The sequence below is a fragment of the Lonchura striata genome, chromosome 13 (assembly GCF_050655825.1).
Source record: "Lonchura striata isolate lonStrDom1 chromosome 13, ASM5065582v1, whole genome shotgun sequence".
NCBI lineage: Eukaryota > Metazoa > Chordata > Aves > Passeriformes > Estrildidae > Lonchura > Lonchura striata.
The window spans coordinates 8,975,954-8,994,934 of record NC_140715.1 but is presented as its reverse complement, the minus strand read 5'-3'; the positions used below and the strand labels follow the sequence as shown (position 1 = coordinate 8,994,934).

Below are 18,981 nucleotides of genomic sequence, written 5' to 3'. Positions count from 1 at the left end.
AGAGATTCGTTTCTCCAAGCAGCTGCAAGTAGAGTGAATTCAGCACAGCCCTGCTTGCTCTCTGGGGCCAGGTGAGAGGAAAGGTTCAGCAGTGAGAAGCTCTGATGTCAGAAATGCAAATTACACTGTCATTCTTATATAAAATCTTTGCTATGTTCAGGGTGTCAGTGAATAAAGGACAGAAATCTGTAAAACCACTGATTAAAAAAAAGAAGAAATAATACATAAAGCTTGGTGCCTTTGAAAGTAGCTTTGAAGTATAATATCCCAAATAAGCTGAAACAAGATTTTTAGTTTTCTAAGTATCTCAACTGCTACAAGAAAGAACTAAAGATGATAAATCATTACATCTCTAGTACAATTTGCAGGGCAGTACAGAACAGCAACAAAATCCTTCAAATACCAGGAAGAATAAAGTAGTTCACAAATAATATGTCCATTCCAACTTTTAAAATAATATTTTAACTACAGCAAAGAATGAAAGCATAAAAAAATGTTTTGAAAATCCTGCAACTTCCACAGAAGTGGAAACATACCATCCTCATTTAGCAACCAAACTCAGGTGGGAAAGTTTGTAAGAACCAGGGGTGTAGAAAACGCTGTACCACCTACAGCAGCTGGGACATGAGGCACAGAAAAGAGCCTGAAGACACAAACTCTGCTTTGCAGGGGTGACGACGGTGCTGACCATGACCACCCTGAGCATCAGCGCGAGGAACTCGCTGCCCAAGGTGGCCTACGCCACGGCCATGGACTGGTTCATCGCCGTGTGCTACGCCTTCGTCTTCTCGGCGCTCATCGAGTTCGCCACCGTCAACTACTTCACCAAGAGAGGCTACGCGTGGGACGGCAAGAGCGTCGTCCCAGAAAAGGTAACACCACCCCACGGCCACCCCGAAAGATCACGCTCTGCCACGCCTGCTCACTCGATGGGATGAGGTTTAGCATATTGAAAATTCTTATTATGTACAAACGTCACTCCAGTGACGTTTCTCCCCTCTCAGCCCCTAAATTATCAGGCTAGCCCAGAGATCCGAGACCTCGAGAAGAGGAACATCAGGAGATGGGCAAAGATTTCCAAAAGAGGCTCTCACCCCGATGTGCTTTTCCAGCTCTTTATTCTGTGATGTCCAGGGGAAAGAGCGGGGCACAGAGTGCAAACAGGAAGGGATACCACCTTATCTGGGCTCTGGACAGAGAGGGCCCTTTTGGTTCTCCACCAACCCTGTTGGGGGAGGAAGGAGGAGACCAGGCTGATCTTGATCAGAGTCACAAGGGTCCCAAGGAAAGGGGGGAAAATATGGCCTGAGCAGAATGTAACACTCCAGAAGAGTTTACTCCTGTTCCACATGCAACATTTCTATGCCATGATTACTTAGGCATTTAATACCTAAATACTAATTCTGACATACTGGGTGGTACTTTAGGCTATTAATAATGAGATATTCTACTGAGATTTTGACTTTGGGAATTGAGCAGAAACAAAGATGAATGTGTATTATTATAAGGGAAGGCATTTAGTTTTTTCTGTTTGAACAAGAGAAAGTGTGGATGCCTCAGTGTAAATGTAGGAAAAAAATTTTGTGGCTGCAGTATTTGACAGTTCCCAAGGTATAGTGCTCCCCAGCACGAAACTCCAAAGGGCTGTTCTATCATCATGACCAAATAAATCACCACAGGAGTTCTTTTCTTCTTTTCTTAGCTATAGGAAAAATGTGTTTGTTTAGAAGGAAGAACTGAGAGCTGTGCTGGGAGTGTGCAATCCTGATCTGTACCACCATGAATGAACTAGAGAAAACTCACCGATTCCTTTCGGTTTGGGATCAGACCTGGTCCATAAACCACAGGTGCATCAAGAAATTGCTGAGCATATTTAGGGGCTGAAAGAGAAGTTTCCTGTTTCCTATGAGTTGCCATGTCAGCTGCTCCTGTGAGCAAGCTCATTCAGTTGGGTTAATTTCCCCAGCTGGTAATCCTGAACATTCACAGACTAGAGATCCAGTAGAACAGGTATTGGAAGAGCAGATGTAATCACTGGTATGCAAAGATATGTTTTTAATTCAGGATTATATGCATATATATTATTATGTATATTAATTGTGTAAGTCAGTGAAAAAACCTACAAATTTAATTAGGGCTTTTATACAATGGCAACTACTACAAAAGTATTGTAGAACAAATGAGTGAAGTATCAAAAGAAATTTACAGTAATGAGCTACACAACTGCTGCTGAATGTTGAGTTTTCAGTTATTGATGATACATTCACTGAAAATAATTTTTTTTATTCCTTTGGTGTTTTCATGACATTTGTTATAAAAATGAACTGCATTGATAGAACTGTATCCTTAAATATTAAATATTGCCTTGCTAATTTATCCTCCCTTGTAATGTAGATACTGTAATGAGCTGTTTTCATTTGTTACCAAGAAAATTACATTCTAAAAAAAAAAAAAATTGCTACACAATACCCACCACAGTAAACATTGCTTAAAACATTGGAAGATTTATGGCTTTGTGCTCATTAGCAGGTAAGGGGCTTTATGTGTCATTTGCTGGTACCTGTGAGTTTTCTGCAGTGAGGAAAAGCAAGCAAGGCAAGCTCACAATGATCAGAGCATCACAGCTTAATCAAATTTAGAGCTCTAATTAGCTGTCATATTGCTTGTCCATGAAGCTGAATTTGACATGAAATATTAAGACCCAGGCTGGTGTCAGGTTTTTCTGTGGATCAGATTTCTAGTGACATTTAAATCTATTGAAAGGGTTTCCCCTGAGACTTCAGTGAAGCTGCTCTTTGTCTGCTGGATTTATTGCTGCTCACCAGAATATCTGAATGAGCAGCAAAGAGCCTTTACACTCAGCAACCATGTTAGCAGCCTCACTACCTGACAGGGGAACAATGGACAGCCAAAACAAACAAAAAAAAAACCACAACCCAAACAAAAACCAAAACAACAAAAAAGAACAAAACAAACAACAAAACAAAACCTGACATGGCTTATTTTGTTGGAATATTTTTTTTAACCTGTTTGTTCTGAAGATTTGAAATTTTTTCTTGGCCTGAAGCTAAGAACTTTATTGCCATGAATTAAAGAACATCTACATCAGAGTCATTAGGTGAATCCCTTTCCTTACTAAGTAGCATAATTTTAACATTTGAGCCTACATTTCCTTCCAGCATGGGGCTCCAAAGCTGTTCCTCCACAAGCCTGTCCCCACTCACCCTCAGGCTTTTGCAGCTTCATTTCCTGTTCCCATGTGTCCAGCAGGAGTCTGTCCACTCCCTGAAATGTTCACCTTTTGAACAAGAATTTTTTAATCAAAACTCCATTATTAGGGGGTCAAAGTAGCCATTAACCTATAGCTGATTTGTCATTAGAAGCACTGTAACCACATAAAAAGTATTGCCTCCCTGGGCCAGCTGCTTCTTGAAAGCAGAGAATTGTATTTGGTGTCTTGAGAAATGACATAAGAGATCAAATTCCACTGATATTTTCTCTTCAACCATATCTTCCCCTCCCATCCCAGGAGGATAAAATGGACAACATTTGCCTTTTCTATTTGTGGCAAATACTGCCTGAAGATTTTCCTAAGCTGTTGGAATTGGTTTTTTCTATATGTTTTGCTGTCAAGGTTTTTTTTTTCTCATTAGTGGAAGAATCCTTACACCTTCTTAATGACCCACTGCATCTCCCTTCTGTCTTTATCCTTGGGCAGTGCCTGAAGAACAGGTTTGGTCTGCCAGAAACTGGACAGTTGAATTCTAACTGGTATGCCCAGACATCAAAATTTAATTTTTGTCCTACAGCTAGATACCAGAAATAGAATACTAGAAAACATAAGGACCTAGGGATAAAATAAGTTTAAATAAGCTCAAATCCTCCTCCCCTAAAAAGATATTCAGTATATTCTTGCTTTAGCAATATAGGTAGGTGGATGAAAAAGTCATACAGACATTAGTCTTTGCATATAGAATGGCATTTCAGCCATTATGATCCAATTTTAAGATTCAAAGAAGAACATTAAGTTTCTAATCCATAATTCATGTGACTCTGGTGTAAACCATTAGTGAGCAGAATACTGACAGCTTTGCATCTTATTGAGCAAACCACTCCTTTAGTGCATGGTTACATGATAATTTAGTGTGTAATTTTGCGTATAAATTATGTAAAAACTCTTCATATCACAATATTTGTCCTGATGTTAGAAAGGCTACATTTAGAATTTGACATCTTGTAAGTTTTTATCCCGATGAAGGGAAACAGTTGTTCGTGGGAATAATGAACTATGAGTGGTTTGTCACTGCTGATTATCATTAAAGGTGATTTAGCCAGTGAGTCTGGCTATCAGGTCTCATTTTTATCTATCAATCACCTACTTTGGTTTATCTAATACAAGTAATACAAATGGATGATTTTGTCTTTATTGTCACCTAAATATTTTGCATGAGTTCTGGGTATACCCAGAACTAACTTCTCTCTTACAGCTTATTACACTTTCTGCTATGAATTTGATTAATTGCAAAATGTTACAGTGCTTTTTCATAATTTCATCTGTTGAGAAGGTATTGAGAATATTTTCTTTTTTTCTTCAGCCAAAGAAAGTGAAGGATCCTCTCATCAAGAAAAACAACACATACACAGCTGCAGCTACAAGCTACACCCCTAATATTGCAAGGGACCCTGGGCTGGCAACCATTGCTAAAAGTGCAACAATTGAGCCCAAAGAAGTGAAGCCAGAAACAAAACCTGCAGAGCCCAAGAAAACTTTTAACAGCGTCAGTAAAATTGATCGGCTATCGAGAATAGCCTTCCCCCTGCTTTTTGGAATCTTTAATTTAGTCTACTGGGCTACCTACTTAAACAGGGAGCCCCAGCTGAAGGTTCAAACTCCACATCAATAACCTCATTTATTCACATAGTTTTGTTTTGTCTTTTGCTCTGGGAATTGCTTCCCTTTTTCACATACAGTAATTCCCATTTGCTTCATTGCCTCTGTCTTAAAGAAAAGAAAGGTTTCTTTAGTTAGGAAAAGGTAAAATATATCTGTATATTAAAAAAAAACTGTGTGAGCAAGAGAACATTATAAACTATATACTTTGGAAAAGTGATTTTGGAAATGGAAAAGAGTTGTAGAGTAATGGGAGGGTGGGGGAAAAAAAAAGGAACCATTTGTAGCAAGCTTAGTACTGAACATCCCCAAAAGATAGTGTATATGTACATGAAAAAGATATTTTTATTCAGAAGATAGTAGGGATGGGGGAAATATTCTTTATGACATTCCTGATGCACATCCTAGACTGTATCATTTTTTCAGCCACTGTTTATAATCTTTTCAAGGATGTAAATCTTTCCATTTGCTGAATCCCATATGATATGTTATTTTCCTAATCCCTTTTCTCTTCTATGTTCCAAACTACCTGACTTATAATATTAAATAGTCTTTAATGAGAAAGGAAATCTACTCACTCTAGGTACAGTTTGTCACTGTATAGCACATAAGATCTTACAGCAACAAATGCTTTAATCTGCTCTCTTACTGCAAGCTTGTTCCAAGCATTGTCACTAGACTAGATTTAAAACCAGTTGCACAACCAAGTGCAGATCCCAAATTTCTACTATCACCTGTGTAATCCAAACAATTCCCGGATGCTTTAACAATAGCTTTTACTCATCACTATGTTTTAGAGAGTTAAAACAAAAAAAAAAACAAAACAAAATTTTTGCAAGCTCTAGATAAGTTGAATGTACTCTTTTATAAAATGATATATTAAAAGAAGCTTTAGACCGAGATTTATGAATAGCAGAAAGATAAAATATAGTATTTAAATAATATCTGTAAATATGCAGCATGAGATTGTACATTTTTTTACTTTTTTAAAGTTGTGTTCTTAAAACATTGTGTAGGATTCACCTCTTAGCTCTTAATATGTTATTAAATGCTCAACAAAACATATTTAGAGCCTGACTTAAAGGAAAAAATAAATCAGCAGAAAAGGTGGAAAAAAAAATCAGTGGAAAGCTTACAAAAATAAATAAGCAGAAAGTGCTTGGAATTTATTCCATTTGTAAAGTGGTTAAGTGTACAGCAGCTTGCAATTTGACAATGTCATCCAATGTATACTATTAGATTAATGACTGGTCTGCTCAGGTCATGCATAAACACTAAAGAACGGGATTATATTTGGTAGGTAAAAATGGTGAAATATTTGTTAAGACAGAAGTTCATCTGTATATTATTGCTATATTTGCTGAAACATAACTGTTACAATAAGCGATGTAATATATGTAGCATTAAATACAAAGAAGTCATACATAAAAGAATGTACAGAAAAATAGATTTTATTGAGTAAAATTACTACATTTCATTTTTACTGTAGCAATATATTTGTAGGAACAATATGTAAGGGCTTTAAATACAAGATGTCCATTTTGCAGGTATTGTGCTCCCTTTAAAAAACTTCTAGTCAGTATCATTACTGCTAACTCTTAGAAATAAACTTTCAGATAAAGTTTTTTCAAAGAGACTGGAAGAATGGTGGATATTTGCAAGAATCAATTAAAAATGTAATTTATGCTATGAATGGATTTTGAAACAGTGCTACATGAGTCTCTAGAGAAACAGCTACTGAGAGTCAAGTTTAATAGGCAGTAATTTCTAAACTCTTAATAAATCAAAAAGTTGACATTCTCTATCTACAAAAGGAAATATTTAATGTTTTATTTTTTTTTTTTTAATAATTCTTCATTGTCTAACATTTAGTCCTGTCTGAACTTGATAAGTTACTGATTGGATCTTATTTAAAAGGGGATGTTTCATCTCTGGTATCATGTGTAGATATATGTATAGAAAAAAATAAACTATGGCTCTTTAACTTCTGTGTACTTGTTTATCTTGTTATTTTTGGCGTTAAACTAGTGTGTTCATTTAGGGCATTTTATCTTTCTAGCAATTCATAGCTACCTTTTGGTCTGCATTTTGCACATTAGATGTGAATATTACTTACCTAGTCTGCTTTTTGCTATGCAATGATTGCATTATATCACCTCTTAGTTAGTCTATGCCAATAGTATTAAACTGTATAAACTTGACTGCACAGTTTATCAAAGACAAGGTATTCTCTATGTAGCTTTTTTACAATGCTTTGCTAAACCATGTAATAATAGTAAGTCTTCCTTGAAAATAATGATACACTCTTATAGAGGACAGTTTCTGTTTACTCCTGAGATAATTTTAAAAAGATGACATTGAATGTTTATTGCACCTCAGTGCAGTGATGTGGCAATAAAACCTAAATCTAATAGAGGTTGTTTATGGCAGAAGCATGTATTGCTTTACAGAGTTTAGCAAAAGCTCTTTATTTTATGTCAGACTGTAATTCTATTATAATAATAAAGCTAAAAATGTTCAATAATGCAAGTGAATGTTTTACTTTGGTTTTCTTTAGTTACTGCTTTTTATGACACATTGCTTGATTAGCTGCTATTCATTCAAAACCTTCATTTCCTTGGATTTGGTAATGAATGCAGTTTTAATAGATGTGATTTTCTGTCCAGTGTTTTCCAGGGACAAATATAACAGGAATGTTTCACAAATCTGATTTGACATTCAGAAAAGATAGTTCACTCTGTCCCACGTATATCCAGTAAAGCAATTAACTGCATCAGATGAACAATTGTTAAGGGTTTGTACCACAACATTGACTCATACAAGGTAGAAACAAAATAAAACACATTTCCTCCCAGATGTCAGATAAACCAGAGATTGAGAGTAAAAGTATGACTATTTAAGCTAGATATTTAACTGGGTAAATAAACATATAGATCTAAGAAAGACTGTTAGAACCTCAGGCTGTTTAAAATATTTCACTTATTAAAGTAGTTATAGGGATAGCTTTCAAACAAGCATATGTATACCTTGAAAATTTTAGTTTTCAATTCCTCTTTCTTTCCCAAATATTAAAAAGGAGAGAGGAAAAGTCATTCCAGGTCATTCAGCCCTCAGACTTTTTTGGAAATGATCCTGGAAACAAAGGCTTGTGGTCTTCTGCAGGGAGACACATGTACAGACATACAACTTTAGGGGACCCAAAAGGCTGATAAAAATATATATTTGTAGATAACAATAGTCACAGTGTTCTCAGACATTACTCCTACAGAAGGAATCTTCAAAATGGAAGGAAAGACTGGAAGGACCCAGATTCTATTAATTTATTATGCTTTCTTCTATTTTGAATGAGGATAATGCAGTCTGAATCCCTGCTCCCTGCCTACCACTGACTCCGTGGAGATGAATCCCTATGAAAACCCACACGGGCTTTTCTGGAAGAGGATGGTAAAGAAAGTGTTTGAACACCCACCTCCTGTGTTCACATGCCAGATGCAGAGCATACATGGGGATTCTCACATCTTTGTCACCACTCAGACATTTTTAGGCAGAATTTTACTCAAGTAAAGATGAGTCAAAATGTCTAGAGGCAACAAGATTTGACTCAGAGGAAAAAAAAAAATATAACACTATTCAGTTTCACAGTGTGGAAGAACAGCCTCGTGAGGTGACAGATTCACAGCCACCAGTCAGTCCAGCATGGCCCCCTGACATGGGAGTTCTGTGTTTGTTCTGATGCCACATCAACAAAAGCTCCTTCATTTTTCCTTGAATCATCCCCAGAAGCTACTGCAGGACTTTCTTAGTGATCAAGAACCTTTTTTACACCACCAATGACTTTTCTAATGAAATTCTCTCTCTTGGACTCTAAGACCTGAAAAACCTGATTTTCTTTCTATCTTCTTCTATTTTTCATCAATATGATAAATAAAAATAGCTTACGAAACACCCTAATATCTAGAAAATGGGGCACACATGCTTCAAGGAGCAAGTAATAAGATAACTTCTTTCAGCCTGTGTTTTGTATCTGAATGACTGTCCAAATAAATTAGTGTGACTGGACAAAGTCAAACTTTTTCTTATGTGTTGTAAAAATATCAGTCATACTTTAAAATCTAAAAATGCTCCTCAGATCTCCTCAGACTTTTTATAGCAGATACCCTGAAGAAAAAAAATCCTTGTGCTATGCATAAACATGACATAGCTTAAATAAAAATGTGTTTACAGTCCTAGCACATGAATTTTACAAGTGAAGTGTATTATCAGCTTGTCAGGCTGTTGCTGTCATGTTCCATCTGATTACAAACTACGTCAAATACAACAAGAGAGGTAAAAGCCTTGAAACAAGTTTCTATAGGCTCACTCTCTCTGACCAAAAGCCCATCCAAACTGGCAGGATGACTTCACAGATGCTGATAAATTTATTTGATTAAACTGCTTTAAGGCATTTGAAGATGGTCTGAGTGGGTTTTGCACTTGCAGCACGGGCTGTCACGGGCATCTCACCCAAAGACTGGAGATACCTCCCCTCAAAAACCTGCACAGCCAACACAGGGCACAGCTTTTCTCTGTGGGCTGTCAAGGGAGCAAGGATGTGTTTGCTGAATCCTCCTTCAGCCAAGGACATTTGAATGTAAACAGACACAATGAATTTCCTTTCAAGTGTCCTTATAATACAGTATTTGATCAGCCTCAAGTGGTACAAGCCTAAGGATCTAAACCAGTCCCAAGGTGTTGCGTTTGTTTAGCAGTGATTTGCTGTTGGCTCCCCAGCACACTGCCTTTGCTACACTCTGATTTTACATCTATCATCTGATTAGCACCAGATCCCTGCAATGCCTCATAGGAAAAAATAATTCAGCTGCCATAGAATTAATGAAAGTTACTTAAAGACCCCTCATACTTAGAGACCCTGTTCCATTACTGCTGACAGCAGCAGAACCACACTTCAAAGAGGTGGATTGTAAGCTTCTAGGGTGGCTCACCAATGTAGTGATATGTATTAATGTAACAAATTTACTGCAAGGATATGATAAATTCCAGAAAAAAAATTAAGAGAAGAAAATCTTTTATTGTTATCTAAAACCAATAATAAAACATAGTGAAACTACAATAGAAATATCGTTATCCTAAATGAAATTATCTTTTTTATGAAATACATTATAAAAGCAGTAAAATGGACTTCAGCCAAGACTCTTCCAAGTGAATACACCTTTTGAATTGGAGAAAAAGACAGTGGAGGTAATAGTAAAAATTGCTCCCGATTATTAGGACCTACTGTAGGCACATAAATTTAAGAAAGAAAACTACTATTTCACAATTAAACATAATCAAATAAGAGTTCACCTCTTTCTTGATGAAATTGTTAATTTTAATAATTCAGAAGGAATTTCAGACAGGGTTTTGATTTTTTTTTTTTTTTGGGTACAAAAACCCCACAAACTTCAACATCTGGTTTAATCTTCTGCCTGAGAGCTGTGGCAGGCATGAAAAGTTGAGGGACACCATTCTTCAAGGTAGTGATGTATATGACAGGAAATAGAAATTTTACAACAAACATTATCTTTAACACAAGCACATAAAGTATTTTTGTAGCTACACATAATGCTCAGCTACACTTCATAGACATGACAAAACAATAGGCAGATTAATGTAAAAACATGGGCTTGGTTTCCATTGATGCACACCTTGCCTCACCAGCCCTGATTTGTAGGAACTCTGCTAATTTAGACCAAGAAAAGTGTGGCTTTGGGCTACTGGGGCCTTTACCAGCTTGTCCCTGATCAACATCTCATCTTCCCCTTGGAAGGCAAAGAGAACTTTAATGACACAGCTGGAGCAATGTTCCCTTCCCACAGTTAAAGGACAGTGTGAACTCTGAGGAATGAATGCCCTGATACAATGTTTAATGGCTACAAAGTCAGAATGTTCACACCCACAAGAACTTTTACATCCATGTCATCTATCCCTCAAAAGATAGCCAGATTTGCAGACAAGGTAAGTATTTTCCACTTCAGAGGATGCCAGCCATGATTTCACAAGCAGCTGTGTAAAAACTGGAGCTGTGCTCCCGTCACTGAATTCCTGAATATCAATGTTCATGTTCATCTCTGATGCTAACCCAGGCTTTCTTTTCCAACAAAGTTTTCAGGGCCAAAAGCTCTGCATCCATTTAATAGTTTTTGGACAGACAGATTTTTGGCTTGCAACTCCCAAGCAGTATAGAGAAGAATAATTTTAAGACTGAGACAGAACATTATGGACAATGCAAAGAACTGGTAAAGCACAAAGTCCTTATCACAGCTGTAGCTGATAACTAACCATCCATCATTCAGTCCCCTGGTCTGCTCCCAGCAAATGAGTTAATAAAACAAGAAAAATTCTTTCAAGTGGATATAAGCAGATTTAAACAGGTGCCTGATGCTTTTGAAAACCTCATTATTTCTATCCATGTACAGAATGACTTTTAAAAGCATACTGGTGAGGTTAAAAAGCAATTATAACACAAAAAAATCATTATATTGTGCAGCAAGTTCTGCTAACAAAATTTTCTGAGTCTGAATTCTACCAGAGCACACAGCTGAAAATCTTTCTCTTGCAGCTACACAAGCAATGCCATAAGTACTTGGGTGGCAAGCAACAGAAACATGAGTTTCAAGACTTTTAAAGAGACAAAGAATTCTAGGTTATATTCACAATGCTGCAAAACATTTCTTAATTATATAACAGAGCTCAAAATTTCTATTGAGGGTTTTCATAGATCTGCATGGAACCATTGATCATACAAATCTAAGACACAAGTTACTTGTTATATTCCTATATCATGCCTTAGTAGTGGCAGTAGGAATAAGTTAGATATAAAAGTAAGTCAATTCTGTGAGATATTTTTACATTACTCTAAACTGACAGAATTTATATTTTAATACAAATACATCTTTTTATTTTTCCTGAATACCATCACTGGTTGACTGAAAAGCAAAAAATACAAAAAGCAAGAATATTAATTTTGTTATAGCCTTAGGTTCAAAAACAATCAATAAGCTTCAAGAGATATAACCTAGAGAAAAGCAGTTTTATCTGGCTACTGCAAGAAATAAATGGAAGGAAGTTTATAAATAAACATGATTCATATATTTATAAATGTCTAGAGATAAGAAATAATAATTCTTCTGATGTAACAAAAGCTGACGTATTTATTACTAAACATAATGTACTTAACAACAAGAGCTGTAAGACAACAGGCTGTTTTACTACTGCCTCTTAATGGGAATTACATGAATAATGAGTCTCAGGAGGCACTTACCAGTGATAAAGGTAAATATTGGCTCTAAAAAATGTCAGACAAGCTATTATATCTCTGTATTGCAAGCAAGCTACACAGATTATTAGCTATTATTTTGTTTTATTATATCTAGAATTTAATAGCTGAGAATGTATATTTAAAAGATAAAACAACTGATAATATCTGAAAGCACAGTCAGTGCAAAGCAAATAATAGTTGATTTCTTTTCACACCATAACTGTGGCTGGATAGCGTGCAAGAATAAAGGAAAACAAGCTTACATCAAGGTCAGTGCAGTGAGGGACTTTGAACAGAAAGCAGCACAGAACAAACAAAATTGCACCAAATTACATTAAAATCTCAGATGGAAAGTGTCACTTGTTTCTACTACCATAAGTAGGATAAGTTTATCTTAAGAACAGAGAAGAACTTGCCCGAGATGTCAGCTCTGGTACTTGACCCGTTACAGAGTGCACTTTGCAAAGCTAGAATGGACATTCTGTTCTCATCAGTGCACACAGAGGGAAACAACACACAGAAACCACAGCAGAGGGAATAACTGAAAGTAAGGTGTGAAGCCAGACTTGAAGCAGCTTAACACAGGCTGAAGGAGGCTGGCAAGCAGCAAATGTGCATCTGTTTGAAGGGAGGAGGAGATGTCACAGCTGCTGACCCACGACTCCTGGGTTTCAGCAGTGCCTGTGTGCCCAAGCCACCTGGACCATGTTCCCCGGCCCACTGCACTGACAGCCCCTGACCCAAAGATCTCTCTGACACAGAGCAGGACTTCGCCTGCCACAGATTTCTGGGGAAAAGCCTCAGCCTTGGTGTGGGGCTGTCTCTGAGGGAGCATTGTGGCACCACTGAACAATAAGGTTGAAAAGGAAACAGAAGTCATCCTTTGGCACACCTTGCTGCAAAGAGGGACAAATGGTTCTCACAGGAAACACCGTTCCTCATCTCTGAATAATTGGTATTTAAATGTATTAATTTGATTATTTCTATAGTTAAACCAAAGTGTTTAAGAAAGGCCAAAAAGCCATTAACACTGTATATATGCCAACAGTTTTCTGTCCAAGAAACTCAGATTTCTGCAGGCAAAAAACCAGGCAGACCAGACCATAACCTGTTAGCTTCAATAACCAGTAACTCAGGATGTCCAAGATTTCACAAGCTGTTCATCTGAACATAACTTTCAGTCCACTTCTGCACAGTCAAGACAAAAATATTCACCACAGTCACAATACTATATTTTTAGTGATATAACCCAAAGGCTTATCTATGGTTTAACCATCCAAGGACTCAGGTTACCAAATCTTTTTCAGAAATGTGAAATGGTAATAATAATACTGAGCTGTTTATAGATGCTCATGCTTCCTTCTTTAAACAAATTATGTTTAAGAGGGAGAATTGTTTGCAGTTCACCAGATTTTAAGAAAACATGCAAAGATCTACTCATTTTGCTCTCCCAAGCTTCTTCAATGACCTTATCTTCTGCTGAGAAAAAATGTCAGGTATCAGCTAGCATTACTGCTATTAGCTCTAGCAGCAGCTAGGATCTGTGGTGTGCAAACTGGGACTCTTCAGCAGCAAATGCTGTACAATGTCAGAGTCAGTGCTTGGCACCAGGTGAGGGTGGATGGGAGCTGACTGTCATCACCAGTTTATTATCTTACTGTAAAACTTTCATACCTTCTCTCTGTGAGTTCCCACAGGCAGCTCCTTGCAGCAATGACTCCTTTTCTCTTCCTTCTGCACAGCCAGCTGACTCCTTCCTGTCCCTGGCACAAACACCTGACCCTTTCTGTCCCTACAGCACATACTGACCCTTGCTGTCCCCTAGCACAAACACCAGACCCTCATTTCTCACAGCACAACCAACTCCCCCCTTAACCAGCTAACCACTCTTTTATGCCATCCATCCTTATTGGCCCATCCTTATTGGAAACAGCTGTGACCTATTAAGGACAGGCCTGTTCCTACTATTTGGTAATTAGCACAGCTGCAACTCCTCAGGGGCAAGATTGCCTTCAGCACTGTCTCCATTCTCTCACAATCCATCCTCCCACAGTACAGAGAGCTAAGAGACAGGTAATTAGAAAAAGGCAGGAAAATCTGAAAACCTCACCAGAGTTATGGTAATAATGTTCATGTACATCAGAAGTCTCAGCACTAGAATGTGCTACTAATACCCAAAATTCTAGCCCGTGCTAGGCAATAGCATACAAGCACCTTGTGGCTAAGTCAGTCTTGAAAGAGAATTCTAAATTAAACAGAAATAAATTTTGTGGAGATCTTTTTCATTCCAGCCTGCTTCTACTGAAAAATCAAAGACATTAAGATTTTTGAGATAGACGGTTTTCACATCGTTTATGGAATTCTAAGCAGAAGCCTAAAATGTCTTGACAACACCTTTTGGGTTTTGTGGTTGCAGGGTAGGCACATCCCCTTTCTTGCAGTAAGTTTCCCCATCAAGAAGAAAGTTTCCTTGGTTTGAATGGTCTCTCTGTGGTGAGTGATTCCCAGCTGTAATACACTTCAAAAGAACTGTCTTAACTCACTCTAACCATCAGTTCTACTCTAGAGTTGTCACATCTGATGTTCCAGAATCACCAGTCTGACTTACATTTCCTTTGCCACTCATGTCACTGCTGGCCAGTGCAGAGCAACAGAGGTCAAGGGCCAGAGCTGTAAAAATATGCCAAGATGAGGAAAATCAATTCTGGAGCCCAAAAGGCAAAACTACTGATGCAGAAGATTACTAAATACAACCAGTTGCCTTATGGCTCTTGAATCTTCCAAGGACGGCACTGTGAGACTGCTGTTCAATAAATATGAAACACAGTCTTAGGGCGAGTCAGAAAACATCAGTTTCTTCTTTTTTTACTGCTCCTAATTACTGTTTGCTTGAGGGGGAGGGAGGGGAGGATGGTAGAGTGTTTATCTCTATAAAATAATTTAAAAGAGTTTCTATGGCTAACATAACAGAAAGAGTACAAAACCTGCTGACCCTTAGAGAAATTTGCATCAGCTCTGGGACTATGCCAAGGGCACAAAGTCATTGAGGAAAAATAGCTATGTCTTAAATATGTGTATTTAGAGCTTAAATTATGATATGATGAGGAGGAACTCTCAATCCTAATGAAACAGTTCCAAACCTCTAATCAAATTATTAAAATGCTATTAAATTATTTTTAATTTATACACATAAATACAAATATTCTCCCCAAGTTCAAGTGATTCTTCTATCTGCCATAGCTTTAGTGTTAATTTGCACTTCAGCTTTAATGTCTAGACATCTGCAACACAAAAGAATTCATGCACAGAATACCACACTTCATAATTTCCTGAGAAGGATGACCAGAACCATGGAACCACAGTTCCTCCTAAACTTTGTGAAAACCAATGGAAAATTTGGGGTTTGACACTCAATTCAAATTTTCTTTTTTACTTAAAGCCATATATAAAACATCAGCATAGTTTCAAATGAGCCAGAGCAATCCTCACGAGTGATGGATCTCAGTAACTCCCAAAATTTTGTTCCAGTTTCCCATAGAGATAAATGGTGAGCTACTCAAACGTGTGAATGACATTGATGCACATAAGCTGGAATCTGATTCTAAGTGGATATTTCAGTATCTACACAGAGGTAGAACTCTTTATTCATTTGCCACCTTTTTCTCCTCCTTTCTCCACAAATTGTTATTGTGTGGGCATAATTTGCTTTACAGTCTTGAAGTTTTCTACAAAGCTGGTTTTCAAGTTGTGTGTACCTAGACAGAGTTCTCATCAGGTAGGAAAGTTAAGGTGGCCAAATGTGATGACTGAGCTCATGATATATCTTAACCACAGTTAGCCACTGAAATGTGGGTGCCTAAACTAATTTGAGGTCTTGGCCCATATAGGCTCAAATGTATTGAATTTCACTCTCAACAGATCTTGTTAAAAAAAATAAATCATGGAAATTCTGTTCTCAGTGGTATTAATGGAACATTTGAGCTAGACTTCCCTTGCAGATTTCCTCAATTTTGCTAAACCTTCAATTGCATGCTTTTGTTTCACTCTTGCTTTTGCCAGGACTTGTTAGGGCAAGATATAGGGAAGAGACTCAGGAAAAAGTGAGATGACAGATTGTTTCATGCCACAAGGGACTGACTCACAACAAGCTTGTGGAAAGATTTTGTGGCTGCAGGCAACCTATGTCAGAACTGGAGAGCAGTAGTCCTGGGACAGCAGTGCCTCAGAGCTGTGACTTGTAACAACTGTATATGGCCTTAATACCAAAACAAATCCCCATTTAGTCATTTCTAATCTAGTCAAAGGAGACAGTAAGGCATAGAAAGGAATAACTAAGTAGTTGCTGCATTCCAGTCCATTCTGAGACTCTTATCATGAATTAACACAGCCTTAGTATGTGATAAAAAATTAGCTTCCAGAGAAAAAGTGTATTGTTGCTCTCTGTAAGATGCTGAATCACCAAACTCAATCTTTTTCCACAAATACAAACCAACCCCCCTTTTTTTTTTTTTTTTTTGTTTTTTTTATTTTATTTTTAATGTAATTTTCCTCTGTATGACAAATTTATTTGGACTCAAAAAATGGAGAGTTTGACCCTAGTGAGTGCCAAAAAAATACTGGAATTTACTTGGATTAGATGCTACTTGATGAGCAGGTAAAACATCGACCTTTGTATAGTCCATTCTTAATGAATCAGTAATGTACCATTTGAGAAACCTGAATTAGGAAGACCAATGTACAATTGCTCTACTTAAACTGTGTACAGTCTGTGCAAGACAGAGCTATCAATATAAAAAATAGCCTGGTAAATACAAAAACCATAAAGTTTTACTGCCTGTGCTTCATAAGGCTTTTTTTCTTTAAAAGAAACATGTATATTGTCTTTTGAGCAATATGTTTTTGCTCTAAAAAAGATTTTGATGAAATGATGTTTGTATTTTATTTCTAAGTTAATAGGCAATATAAGATGCTATGAAAAAAAATGTAGGTTTATATACCATCACTAAAATGTGAGGTTGAAAATGTAACAATGCTATTATTGTGTTATCAAATGATTCACATGAAATAGCTAGCAGACTAATACAATCCTGCTCAACTTCTATGAGTTAATAAAGGATATTATAAATGTTAGGTATATTCTGCTATATAAAACATTCTCATATCTGCAGTCTGTCTTGTATTTTATACTGAATAATATAAAAAATACATTCTGTACAAAAGAAAAAGAGAAAGAGGAAGAAAAAAGCAGCACAGATGATGGATTTCAGATTCAGCTGGAAAGCATTAAGAAATAAAAAAGCCCTATGTGCAATACAGGAAGATTCAAGAAGCTAGAGCAGAAAAAATAAGAGGGAATAAGCTTCCATCCACCAGTAATGAGGTTTGAGAATATTAACGTACATCCCAGTACTTTAGTTGAATTTGTTTCTATATTTTTGGTTCACGTTAAGAAAGCAAGACCTAAGTACTGATCTGACTTAGGATCAGCTACATCACAAAATTTTGCTAGTGTAGTAACTGAGCCAATATAAATAAGATTAAAAAGGGATTTAATTCCTGATTAATTTGGAGAAAAGCTGTCCAAAGGAAAAATAAAAGAAAAACATTCATGCACCCTAATCAATATAATTGTCATGCTGATTTCCTACCTGACCAAAATATCCAATGAGAAATTTCAGCCCTAATTAGAGATATCAGTTTGAATCACCCAACTCTAGACACGCATTCAGAGTTGACTGTTAGGAGGGTTTTATCTGTGAGCTTTTTGCACCTCAACATTAAACAGAGATTTGAAAAATTTAATACAATTTGCAGGTTGTATGGTGCTGAGTCATGTGTGGAAAAAAGTCAGTGCCAGAATCAGGCTGGGATAAAAGAAAAAGGTTTTTAATCAAGTAACATACTCAATTATGTATAAATAGAGGATTCCGGGGAGATCCAGTGGCCCTATTGACAGCATGGGTGGCAGTTTTTAAGCAAAACTCCATCATCATAATCTTATGAGGTGATTAAAGACAAAGACTCAATTAATAAGGATTGTTATAATGTGATTTGAAGTGGATTATAGTATCATTTTATTTCCTGGGCTTAGCAGATAGAAATAGCAGATGAGTGCAGGATCATTTTACCTAGCAATAAAATAAAAACCTACAAGCCCAAACTGGGAAAATAAATCAGAAAAATAAATTGTCAGTAAAACAAATGTCAGTAAAATTACTGACATGAAGTCTAGGTTTCTGCTCCTGCAAACTAACCAGGGCAGGGATTTGAGAGCTGCTGCTGAAAATTTACAAATTTCAACCTAGTGCAATGCAGTCATGAAGTAGGAAAATACAAATTGGAATCAGAGCTCCAAAGAGACTGAAATGGAAAATAAATAAAAAGAATTAGTGTTGGTATCTACATTTTTTTTTTTTTAATCTACTGTAATAGGATGATAAATACAGAAATCCTGTTCAATTCTGGTAAGAAAACTGAGACAAAAACTGCGAAGTGCCTGAGTAACACAACTAATGTACATCATATGACTTAATATAGATCAGAAGGATTTCTGAAAATATAATAAATTAAAAATTAAGAACTGTCTCTGGTAGAGGAGGAGAGATTAAAATATGTGGTATGAACAAGGAATCTGTGCACTAGTTTGAGCAACTATGCATAAATGACATGCTACCTGTTTCATTAAGAAGCAGTAATCAAGCAAGTTGACTAAACCAATTAATATTACGCAGCAAAGTCAAATTAATATCCCTACTGGGATACCCTCTGTAAAGGTAGAATTATTATTTGTCAG

The 18,981-nt window shown here is 36.8% G+C and overlaps 1 protein-coding gene across 4 annotated transcripts in view; it reads left to right on the top strand.

Moving 5' to 3' along the window:
• GABRA1 (gamma-aminobutyric acid type A receptor subunit alpha1) overlaps window positions 1-7,420 on the top strand; it is a 41,995-nt gene extending 34,575 nt beyond the window's left edge. For all 4 annotated transcript variants that reach the window (XM_085591201.1, XM_021549505.4, XM_021549507.3 and 1 more), the window contains exons 9-10: window positions 670-872; window positions 4,596-7,420. In XM_085591201.1, coding sequence (XP_085447327.1) covers window positions 670-872; window positions 4,596-4,904 — 512 coding nt within the window. In that variant the 3' untranslated portion in view covers window positions 4,905-7,420. The remainder of the gene's footprint in view (window positions 1-669; window positions 873-4,595) is intronic.
• Window positions 7,421-18,981: the final 11,561 nt, after the last annotated feature.